Below are 12,467 nucleotides of genomic sequence, written 5' to 3'. Positions count from 1 at the left end.
TGCCAGGCTCACGGAGCACAGCACAGAGCGTGGCTGACCTTGAGGCACTCCTGCTTTTGAGCACAACACAATATTGAAAGCCTCATTCCTTTCACTGCACTGGTTTCCTTTTATTTTTATTTTTTAAACTAGAGACTAAATTGAATTCTTTTAAATGAAATCAAATGTTAGCTTCCAAGCTGAAGACAAGAGCTGTCAGTGGCCTGGTTACAGAGATCCTCGGCCTCCTGCTCTTGCATGCTTTGCTTTTCCTCTTAACCTTTATTCTCTCTGTGTGCCAGCCCAGCAGGGCTGTTCTATCCCCAGCAGGCCTCTTCCCTTCCCCTGGCTCCTCAGCTGGGAATATTTGCCCTGGTCAAGTGCCAGCACAGCTCTTCTGGAGCAGTAATAAGTAGATAAATGCAAGACTTGGGCAATACTAAAATCCTTAATCCAAGTTTGGGGCTGGATTAAGAGCAAGAACATGAATTTTCAAAATTTCCATCCCAGCACTGAGCTGGCAGTTTAACTGGAGCCCAGTTAAATCCCTGACCTCATGGCTGGAATGCTGCTGGGAACCACTGGAAGCCACGAGCAACAGACTCAGTTTTGAGTTTACCCACATTTAACTCTGACTGCTCTTTCAGCATTCTGAGCTTTCTAACAGGGTCCATGTCTAACTAGGCTTGGGTGTCACAGCACCCTGAGAAGACAAATCCAAATTGATTTGCCCCAGATAATAGAGAATACTCAAAATTTGGCCACAAATACCATGTAGGTACAGACAAGGCATTGCTGAGCATGCCTTGAGAGCCACCAGAAACTGAACCACTCCCAAAGTGTTCCAGGCAGCTCCTGTTGGACATTTGGGCCTCTTTTGGACTTGTCAGTGGTGCCACACATTTGCAGTGTTCTTTGGAGAGCTTTCCTGTCTGGCTAGCAGTGTCCCTGTAAAATAACCAGCAGTGGGGCAGGAGCCTGCTCCCAACACATGAGGGACAATTTTACCTCCTGTCCCCACTCCAGCTGTTAAATTGGGCCATTCCTGCTGATTGCTGAAATCACAAGATCCACAAAAGACTGCAGACTTCAAGGCTCAGGAAAAGCTGAGACTATTGCAAAGGATTTAAGATTTACAGGGTGTTCACAACCAAAAAACAGGCACCCACATTGATCTGGGACTGGGGAGAGATTACCCAAGAAATGACCCAGGAACAAGTGCTGGGTGACTTTCATTTACAAGGAGTAAATAAAAATGAAAATCTGAGTGGTTTGTTTTCTTCCAAACTCTTAACCTCCACAATACTCCTTCTTTCTCAGTCCCATCTTTCCCTGTCCAGATGAAAACACAAAGGAAAGTGCTCACAGGTTTGTAGGTGTAAAATTTGTGACTTTTAGGTACTTGAGGTGCACTGTACATGGGATAATGACCCCAAAATTACTCCCACAATGGCAATGGCCAAGCCTTTTCCCAAGGCTGAAAAGGAACAGCCTTGGACAATGAGGTGAGGATGTCCTGAAGCCTAAAACTAAATTCACTCTCAAGGACTGAGGTGCAGGGGTGCATTCCTGATGGGCAGGTGGACAGGATTATTCAGGTTTTTTAAGAGCTGTCTCCACCTAGCAAGGGGGAGAAGGAAGTTTATCCACACTTTTCAGCAGCCCTGGAGTCTGGGATCAGTAATTATCATTTACCCACTGATAAATGGACTCTGGGACAGGCTGGGCCCTCACCAGAGGCAATTTAATGCATCATTTTCAGCACCTTTTCCTCTTTTTTTTCCCCCTTTGAGCTGAAGTTTTATTGCCTTTCCAGTGCTAAAAACCATCAGCAATAACTCTTAGAGCTTCCTAGAGAGATGAGCATTTCTAAAGCGCTTTTTTTTGCATAAATATTAGCTTTATTGGAAAATAGTTCACTTAAACCAATCAGATTAACACACACCAAATTATTCTAGTTTAAAAAAACCAAAACCAACTAACCTAAAATGCTTTGGAAGATAATCTGCTTCAGTTACAGTAGCAAACACATCATGGCAGCCTGAAACAAAGTACTTGGGGTGTCTTCATCAGCTGACAATCAATCCATGTAAACACAGAAAACACCCCCAAATATTTGTATTTATCAATGTACCTGGAGTACACAGAACTGGTTTCTTTTTCGGGTTTTTTTAGTAAAATCTGTATAGAAATATGCACAAAACATTGGTTTACATATAATTACAAGTTATGGAGATGTTTATATGATGGTTCATGCTTTTTATCCATATATTTTGATTTACAGAGTGTGCATTAGAACTAGAACTTTCTTAGATGTACATTGTCTTTTATTTATTTTTTTTTTCCACATTCAGGATAACTGCACTAGAAATATGCACACACACCAGTCAAATCTTTAATGGTATCCAGAACTCCACAGGAGCTGCATTTTTATAGCAGCTGCAGAGATCAGGGAAAGGCACCAATTATCTTAAGAGAACAAGACAAGACCACAGTTAAATTTTTAGATCTAAAAGGGAAGCAAAACCTAAGATTAGAATGTTGTTACTCGAGAACTCTTAAGGTATCAAAATAACCAAACAACTCTTCTTTGAATCAACATAAAAAACACATTTTGGGTTTGTTGTTTACAAGTTTAGGTCACATTTAAATTTCAGTGAACAACCAGACCATGAAGCTCAGCCTAACTCCAGCCTTGAAGGGAGGAAGGTGCACAAACACACCTGTGTGTGTATTTCTGTTCAGAGCACACACATGTGTGCATTTCTGTTCAGAGCACACACACGTGTGTGCATCTCTGCTCAGAGCACACACACACACATGTGTGCATTTCTGTTCAGAGCACACACACGTGTGTGCATTTCTGTTCAGAGCACACACACACACACGTGTGTATCTCTGTTCAGAGCACACACACACACACGTGTGTATCTCTGTTCAGAGCACACACACACACGTGTGTATCTCTGTTCAGAGCACACACACACACACGTGTGTATCTCTGTTCAGAGCACACACACACACGTGTGTATCTCTGTTCAGAGCACACACACACACACGTGTGTATCTCTGTTCAGAGCACACACACACACACGTGTGTATCTCTGTTCAGAGCACACACACACACACGTGTGTATCTCTGTTCAGAGCACACACACACACACGTGTGTATCTCTGTTCAGAGCACACACACACACACGTGTATTTCTGTTCAGAGCACACACACACACGTGTGTATTTCTGTTCAGAGCACACACACACACATGTGTATCTCTGTTCAGAGCACACACCTGTGTGTACCTCCGTTCAGAACCAACTCAGCCTTGAGCTCTGTGACTCACAGGATGAGATCTGCCATCCCTCTGTTGCTGGGGTTCATTTCCATTTCAATCACCTTCTCTGCTCTGCACAGCTCTGGAGCTGGAGCTCTGCTGCTGCTCACCAGCCATTTCATGTCCCTCCACAGGACTTCAAGCGCTGCACTGTAACCTGCCCAACAGAGGCAATACTGCCTTGAGGTGGAGCAGGAGGCTCCAGGGGAAGACATGAAGCAGCTGGACCTGGGAGCTCTAAGGGCAGTAAGGAATGGGTCTGGAACTGTGGCAGGGTTTGGGAGGCTGCAGGCAGTCCCAGCCATGGGGTCTCAGGGGGGCTGCAGGCAGTGCCAGCTCAGTGCCACTGCCCAGCTGAGCTCTGCCAGGGCCAAGCACAGGAAGGAGCAGGAGATGCTCCCAGACACAGAGGGTCGGAGCCCGGCCTGGAAACACCCTGGGCACAGCCACATCCTACAGGAACACCACTAACTCATGCACTTCTACTCCAAAGGAACACACAGCACAAAGCTACCAACTACAGCCCCCCGAGGGGCACACAACAAACAGCCCCAGCCTGCCTGGCCCTGGCACAGCTCTGACAACGGCTACACCTCATCCCAACAGCCTGGAGACCAAACCCATGGAGAAACCTGGGGACAGCTCGACACAGACTGCTAGAGAACAGAGACAAGACACGACAGCGAGGGGGAAGCCAAGACTGTACACACCCTTAGTGTTCATACTGCTTCATTTATCTGTGAAAATCATTTAACTACAAAACTGTAGGTAGAAAAATAACCGTAGATCTTGTCTACACATGTTATTAACATGGACTATTATTAACTGTTTAGTCAAGATACAGTGCAATACCTCTTTGAAATAAATTGCAAAGAGTCCAGAGAGAGAAAGAGCAAGAGTACCTCATTCCTGGCATTTGATAGTAACGTGGTATGGAGTAGTTATCCACGGAGGTAAGTCAGAACAGCTACTGTACTTCCAAAATGGAACCCAACTTAGTTCGTGGTAACTTCAAGCACAACCAAAGTCCTTGAGATGAGGCAAGCCAGAAGCAACAGTTATCTAGACCTCAAGGAGCTTTTCCTACACCTTCAAATACAAATCTTAAATATGATCACAGCATTTTCATCCAATAAAAGAATAAGCCAAAGAAAGAAAATAAATGTAAACCAAGTTTATTTTGCTCTTAAGTAGTGTTCTTTAAGCACTACAGCATGGTAAACAATGTAAATTAGTATAAGTCATCTCAAAAGCCAGTTTTTTTTTTTTTTATTTTATGAGTTGTTAAAAAGATGCAGCCTATTCTAACAGGATAAATATTTTAACCATTTCACTTCGAGTTAATGAAGGCTCACAAATGAGCAACACTCCTCATTGAGGAAAACAAAAAGCTGTTGTCGACAAAGCGACAGCACACACACAAAAACAAAAGAACTGTGTAAAAATAACTAACTGTACTGTGTTCCCATACTCTTTAGAAGTTGCTTTACAATGGGATGATATGCACATGATCTTGCTGCAAACTTGCCATACAACTTGCAAATACACGTAGCCTATAGCCTTACCACTCAGTCCAGAAAGCTGCTAACTGATCAGAACAAACGCAGCACTAGAATCCTCTGCTTAACAATTAATTAATTCTGTCTGCTTTACTCTTTACCTTTTCTCCTAGACTGCAGGACAGACTAGAAAGAAAATGACTCCGAATTAAAAATCGATACTCTGACAGGAAATTGTATTATTTTGCAATATAGTCTTTTACAAGTTACGCTTTGCCTATTTTCCCCTTAGCCACAAAATGGGCATGAAGTAATTACTTTGAAAATGCCTTAATTTTCAACTTCATGCAAATCTAAATAAAGATGACCAAACAAAAGCTTAAACAATGGAAGGATATTTCACAGAAAATTTCTTATACAAAAAACACATAAGAAAAAGGGCCACTAGGTGACATTTTAATTTACAAATTGGCATCATTTTGGTCAACAAATATCCAAGTGCTGTTTTCTTCTATCACAACAAAGTAGCTGTACAGAAAGAAAACTGCAAAACTTGTTTTATTTTTGTTTTAATCGCACATCTCCTCGGGAATTTCATGTGGATTAAGGATGCCAGGTACAGACATCTGAAGTTTATGCTTCTCCTCCTGAGCCTGCCGAAGGGCTGTTTCTCTCTCCTCCAAGAACAAGTCTGATGTGTCTTCACCTGCAAATTCCTGGGATAATTCACACAAAAACATCAGTTTGTTGTCAAGTGCTTAAGGCAGAGTAATAGCTTCCAAAATTATACAGGGAACATCTTCCCTTCCTGTTCCCTGACAGGCTACTTGCATGGCTTTCTGTTCCTAAGGTCACAACCAATATAAAGCAATGTTTAAAGATGTTCACTCTGTGTTACAGAATGGGATGCCAAACCCAGCAGCTGGAGTTTATAATCATTAAAGCAGAAAAATTACAATTCTGAAATACCTGACAATTGCAATCTCAAAACTAATTAACAAACTATTTCCTGCAATTTTATCATTCCAGCATCCTTAGAAAAAAATAAAGGCATAGCATTAGCGTAGTGAATTTCAAAACTGGTCCCAATTCCAAGTAGAATGAAAAAAAAACTGGTTAAAAACAGATTTCCCATTAGATTAAACTGAAAACTGAAAACTTATTTCCCATTAGCTTTAGTTTTGCAGTTGTCCTAAGACATAAGGATTGTGTGCACAGTGCATAACACAAGCAATGATGTTCAAATCCAATTTGTGAGGTGAAATCCCAGTGAAACAAATTCTATGAACACTACTCAGTCACACAAGCCATTGGACAGAGTTCTCACTGCATTTTAAAAAGATGTAAAATAACTTCTATTCCTCAAACAAGCACTGACTCCACACTGTCTAAAGCTTTCCAACAACATCCTGCTGAAAATTACTTTTAATTTCTTGAGAAAAGCATGCCCAACACACCTTGATTTGGACCAGGAAATCCCTTAGGTGTTCCTTGAAGGCAGGAATATCCTGGTTTAAACTGAAGAGCCCTGTTACGAACAGCTTCACCTGGGCACTAACAGCAAACATAGCAGTTAGAATAAAAACTCAAATAAAGTTTCAAGAAATAAAAACCCACCAGAAGCATGAATGAATCATGGCACACTTACTCTTGCAGGTGAGGAAATGCAGATTTGAGGAGATTAGCCACATACTCCTGAATAAACATTTGGTTGTTCACTGGGCTGCCAGGGTTTAAAGGAGTACTGATCTTTCCCTCTTCTACCAAGTTGAACATGTAGGCAAGGATTGACGCATGCATTGTCAAACCTGCAGATCAAAGGCACACACGGGCAGCTGTTACTGAGCAGCAGGTGTTATTCAGACAGGATGTGAGCCATGACTGTGCTGCTCAGGGCGCTTTGAAGCAGGGGCCCTGCTCACCTGCAGTGTGGGAGGTGTCTGTGACCACGGAGAAGATGTGCTGCAGGATGTCACAGAAATAGGTCTGGTAGAAGCTCTGGGCAGCCGTCTCCTCCTGCGCCACGTTCTGCAGCAGGGTGTACAGGATCTGCAGTCCTGCAAACAGGCATGGACAGTGACCAGGAGAGCAATATTCCAACAGCTGGGAGATTCTGGCCTTTTCCAAAGCCCAAAAAACCCCAATGGGCAGCGTGGCACATGTGATGGGTGTGTGAGGCACTGCCCAGGCTGGCACTAGAGGGCACTGCCTCCCAGGCATGCCACGCCCCTCTGGCTTCATTATACTTCATTAGCATAGCATTAGCATATCATTAGCATAAAGAGCCAATCACACTTCTTGATGAGCAAAATCCTCTGTCCAGACAAATACTGGCTATTTAAACAGGCAAAGAAGCTCTGGGTAGCTGTCTCCCAGAGCTTAAAACAGGGAAAAAAATGTCTCAATGTTTAGATTTAAATGGAAACTTCAATTATTTTACTTGGTGAAATTCTACTGAAAAACATCCTTTCTCCCCATCCCCAAATGGCTAAAAGAATCACTGTTCCACAGTTTTTTGTGGCACCATTTGAAGCTGCTGCTTAAAACGTTCAGCCATTTCAGAAGAGTGCCAATGCTCAGGTGGCAAAGAAAGCAAGAAGAAACTGTAACAGTGCTCTCTTCCAGCTACAGGAAGGAATCAACAACCAAACATCCCAGTTCATCCATGGATCCCTGGCTGACACCTTGGAGCTGAGACAGAGGAATTGCAGATTCATGTGAACAATATGCTACGCTTGATTAAAGAAAAGGAAGAAAAAGAACAGCATTCTATCAGAAAAACTCTCATCTGTATTAAACACTTCCATTTACCTGTATCTGCAACGTTTCTCATTGTGTGTTTGAAAGCCCAAATAATAGAATCCAGGACAAGTTTGAACTGTGCAGGTGGAATGGCCAGGAAGGCTGGGAAGCAGTGAGAATTTACAGCTTGAAGTAGCAAGAAGAAGTTTGTTCTATGTTCAGGATATTCTTCAAAGTCCTAGAAGGGAAAGGGGAAAAAAGCCAAGTCTCCTTAAGTTCCATCATAGCATCTTCCATTAAACAGAGCAAAGCAGTAGTACTGCACACTTAGTGAGGAAACTCTGCACTGAGCAGTAGTGGTGCCCTTACACTTGAAATATTTATCCATTTTAGCACTTTGTCCTACACTGACATTTGACTTCTGCCTGCAGAAGTGCAGCACTCCAAGGCCCCAGAAAAATGACTAATGGCTTAAATCAAGAGCTAACCAGAGAAATTTAAAGCAATATAAGATACCTAACTAGACAGCTCAACTATAAAACAATTACATTCATCTGAGCAGAAACGTTGTCAAGTGCCACAAACACGCTCTGCGACTGGAAAAAAACCCCATAGCTCCCAAGATCCCAGTGATGTTCAGAGAGAGATGCCCCACCCCAGGATTCAAACATGAATACCTTGTTGATCATGTTTAATGTGCACTCAAAGACAGCATCGAAGATCTGAGGTATTTCAGCAGTGATGTGTCCCCCCAGCTTGTTGACGATGATGGCCATGGTGCTGAGCACCTCAGGCTCGCGCGCCGCCGGCACGTTCCGCTGGTAATCGATGAGAACTGCATCCAACAACGGAGGAACAAAGTTCTCAGCTACCTGGGTGCAAGAGTGAGCCAGGTTATGGCAGAGCAGCTGCTGGGCAGTCTCCAGCACAGTCAGCAGCCAAGCTAGTCCCTCCTGCAGTTGCAGGTGACACTTTTCCTCAGGAAGTTGAAGTTTCCATCCTCTGTCTCCATCTTACATCTCCTTGTCCCCCTTTATGATTACTCCCAGCTAAAATCAACTGAAGTATCTCAAGCACTGATCAGGCTTACCTCTTCTAATTCCCCTTCCTCCATTATATTTTACACACCTCCTGAAGCAAGTTCCTGTGACCAACAACTGAACACAAAGCAGGGCTCTTCCCAATTCTGTCTCAGGGGTTATTTGTATAAAATGCATCCACTTACCATCTGCGGATCATTGGACCTGCTCACCCAGCCAGAAATTAATTTTAAAGTTTCCCTTTTTACAGTCCTCATACTTCTAATCAAGGGCTGCTTTGTTACCATTTCACCTGGAAAATTTTAAAGCTTCAGTTAATTGTGTGAGGTGCCAAAAAAAACCCAAATCAAACAAAAGAAGCAAAACAAACAAACCCAAACAAAGAAACAAAAAAACAAACAAAAAACCAGAACAAAACAAACACCAAAAAAAGACCCCCACCAAATTAACTTGATATTAACAAAATAGAGAATACTTGATTGTTATATCTGAATGATATTAAAGACTATTAAAGACTTTCTTTGTCTTTAATCTTTGCCAGTTGTAAAAACATTTTCAGAGGCAACTGCAATCACAGCAGTTGCTGCTCCAGGAGCTCACCAAGCCCTCAGCCCCAGCAACTGCTTCCTCAACTTCAGTGTGTCTGGCAATGATGAATCCTGGCCATTAGATCAGCTGAATGAAAAGTCATGGATTTCTGTGCCAGTTCTACTCTGAATTCCGAGAAGCCAGTTCAAGGTGAAGCAGCTGTGCAGTTCCCAAGCTGCACTGAACATTCCAGTGTCCAGGTACATCCTGTGCACTGGCCAGAAAACTGGGCACAGAATTCAGCAAGTGACTCATTTCATCCTGTAATGGGCTACTACATTCAGCACATTCTGCTGAGATGCCACAGGCCCTAGGTTAGCTGGTAAAAGTAAGGGAGCTAATTGAGAATTCCTCCTGTGATTGCAAGTCTGCTTTACCAGGACTTTCAGTCATCTTCACTCATTACATCTCTGCAAGACAGCCTTGGAGCAGTACACTCTCATCCCAAAGCCTGCTGACATTTTCTGAAGCAATGAACAAGATCCTATTTACAGACAGTCCTTTAACACTCAAAACCAGAGCAAGCTAAAAGAACACAGGCTACCTACACTGCATCTCAGCAAGATGCTTATCAATTCTAAGTGAGCAGCCCTGGTGCTCTGCATTCTCCTAAACTTGATCATTTATAGATGTTTCTTCCTCCCTCTAAAGCTGGGAGCTCTTTATTTGAATACAACATCTGTTAACAAGCAAATATTTAAGTGAGCACTTTCAGTCCTTCCCCACTCTCTCAGAGGGTAAAATTAATTTAACTGGGATGTACTCTGGAACCCAAAGGCAGACACTGCTAAACCCCTTTTTCAGGGAGAACATTGCATTTCTTACCATTAGCCTGAATAGCTGCAGAAATATTTTCACTTAGGCACTTGTACACATTCAGCATATCTAAATAAATTCTTCCAAGCTGAATCACAAAGGGGTGGCCAACTGCTTTACATGCTCGTACATTGGTTTTCAGAATGCTACCAAGCTGCTTAACTGTTTCAGGATCCTTTAGAATATCAACATTCTGTGAAAAAAATTAGAGTTCATCTTCATTAGTGAACACAACCACCCTTTGGCTTGCAATATAAAAGCCTAAGTTTAAACAATTTATTTTATACACTGCCTGAAAGAACAGATCACTCAAATTTATGGACTTTTTATAGAGATCCTGCAGTTTATTTCATGGCAACAGAGTCAGGATAAAACTTCATTTCATTCTGCTTTTCCACAGAATTATTTGCTGAAGTGCTACAAGCATTACTCCAGTTAGAGAAAGAGGAAAAACTAAGGAGATTAGGAAGATGAAAACAGATAGAAGGGGTCCAATGGACACAGTATGTTCTTGGGAGAAGTCAGAGGACAAAAAGTAACTCCAGCTTGCTTAAGGTTCAGGCCCCTCATTAGATTAACTGCAAATGGATTGTCTCTTGTGAAGTGCAAGACTGTTGTTCTTTAATGTGCACAGATAAAAGTATTTTCAGAAGACTGAAAGAAACAGAAGATAAAGTAAGAAAGGATTCTCTTTAAGAGAATGCTGGGAGCAGAAAGGAAGAACAGGGAACAGTATTTTTAGCATTTTAACTTTTCTGTTACCCAAAAGCCAAGTGAAAGGGAGGCAGAAAAAACTACTGAAATGAATTCTGTACAGTAACAGATTGTAAACAGGTATTTATATTGTCATTTAAGTCTCCTCTCCCAAAACAACACCTCCATTGTCACATCAATCTCTGTCTCAGCCATCATGCAATGAAGTCCAGCCCAACTCTCTGCACTCAGTGTAAAAATACAGCCAGGGGAGGGCACACATTTAGCAGGGGTTTTGACCTGAACACAGAACACATTGAAATGGAAGAGCTCACCTTTGTTGCCTGCTGAATGATGCTGTCCCACACCTGGTTGGGCAGCAACATGTACTTTTCTATCAGGTGCTCCTGCACACTCTGGTCTGTCTGTGCCCCAATCATGTATCCAACAGCTTCGTAAAATGTGTGCACCTGAGGGGAGCAGCAACACCCAAACAGCAAGGTTAGAAAGGACTGAGGGAAAACTCAGCTCTACCAGACATGTTTGAACTGTGCACTGGCTCCCATCAACCCTGGAACTAGCTTCTTCCAGGTGCCAGATCCACTCTGCATGAAGTTTCAGTGCATTCAGTGTGCAGGTGCACACTGCTCCTTTTTTGGAAAGGACTGGATTTTCCATTTTCCCCTTTTGGATTGTTCCTCACTCCCTCCTTCCCAAATACAAGGGCTGTAGGTATACACTGTTAGAGTAGGATATTGCTCTTCCCCAAAGCAGAATCACCAAGTTAAACAGTGTCTTCTCGAAGACATTCCAGAAATCAAAATTCCAACTAAATGCACTTTAATTCTCCTTCCAAGCATTCCAAATGACATCTCAGCAATGCATCGTGATCATGGCATTCATGCCCTGCCACTGTCCCTAATAAAAACTGAAGAATTCAAACCTTGCAAAACACCCCCACATTTCAACAGGAAGGAACTGTGCATTGATCTTTAGGAATTATCCCCAACCCCAAACAGAACCTACCTGTTGTGGCTGAAGGTCACAGATGATTGTGTTAATATTGTTCAGGATTTCATCAATAAATGGCATGACCTCTCCCACCTGAACCTGGACAAAGTGTCGGCGGCATTTTTGTGCTATTTTTATGAAGGTATCACAAGCCATGTCCTGGACACCATCGTGGGTTTCTAAATGAAATTCAGGCAGTTACTCCTTTGTATTTTTTCCCCTTCACATATAGGCATCTTTTTTTTTTTAATAATTAAAACAGCAAATTAAAAAAAGCAGATAATTACCATGCATAAATTCAAACAGCTTGTTGACTACTGTCTTCAAAAATTTCCAGTGAGCTCTCAAAAACCGTGGGTATTGACCTACTATATACATTATATTTGATGCAATAATGGCTTTGTTGTCCTTCCCTCGCTTTTGTTCGCAGAGTCCCAGGAGATCCTACAACACAACAGATTCTTAGGTTCCTTCTCAAGTTTGTCTTGTTCCATCAAAAGCATTACAACAGCATAACATCCTATAAGCAGCTATATTAAAGGTGGTTGCTCACAATCTAGCTCAAAATCCAAACAAAGAAATAAAAACCCAAACAAGTCTGTTAAGACTGGGATGATGCAATCATTTAAGTTTTATCCAAGCCCTGATCACTGTGTTTTAAACTAAGGAATCTCCATTTTACATTATAACTGAGGATTCCTGCAGGGGGAGTTCAACAAGCCTCACAGTACTCAGTACTGGCTGAGTAGCTGATAGATAAAAATACA

At 42.3% G+C, this 12,467-nt stretch overlaps 1 protein-coding gene across 1 annotated transcript in view; it reads right to left on the bottom strand.

Moving 5' to 3' along the window:
* Nucleotides 1–4,470: 4,470 nt before the first annotated feature.
* Nucleotides 4,471–12,467, bottom strand: part of XPO1 (exportin 1) — a 33,982-nt gene continuing 25,985 nt past the window's right edge. The window contains exons 15-25 of the mRNA XM_054290201.1: nt 11,988–12,144; nt 11,716–11,879; nt 11,025–11,159; nt 10,006–10,189; nt 8,778–8,884; nt 8,230–8,424; nt 7,622–7,790; nt 6,733–6,867; nt 6,459–6,618; nt 6,268–6,364; nt 4,471–5,526 (exon numbers count right to left, since the gene is read on the bottom strand). Of these exons, the coding sequence (XP_054146176.1) occupies nt 5,380–5,526; nt 6,268–6,364; nt 6,459–6,618; nt 6,733–6,867; nt 7,622–7,790; nt 8,230–8,424; nt 8,778–8,884; nt 10,006–10,189; nt 11,025–11,159; nt 11,716–11,879; nt 11,988–12,144 (1,650 nt within the window). The 3' untranslated portion in view covers nt 4,471–5,379. The remainder of the gene's footprint in view (nt 5,527–6,267; nt 6,365–6,458; nt 6,619–6,732; nt 6,868–7,621; nt 7,791–8,229; nt 8,425–8,777; nt 8,885–10,005; nt 10,190–11,024; nt 11,160–11,715; nt 11,880–11,987; nt 12,145–12,467) is intronic.

The sequence above is a fragment of the Melozone crissalis genome, unplaced genomic scaffold (genome assembly GCF_028551555.1).
Source record: "Melozone crissalis strain CALT ecotype California unplaced genomic scaffold, PUWL_Pcris_2 ptg000081l_1, whole genome shotgun sequence".
Taxonomy (NCBI): Eukaryota; Metazoa; Chordata; class Aves; order Passeriformes; family Passerellidae; genus Melozone; species Melozone crissalis.
Note: the sequence above shows the minus strand (reverse complement) of the source record. Positions and strands in the feature narration are given on the sequence as shown.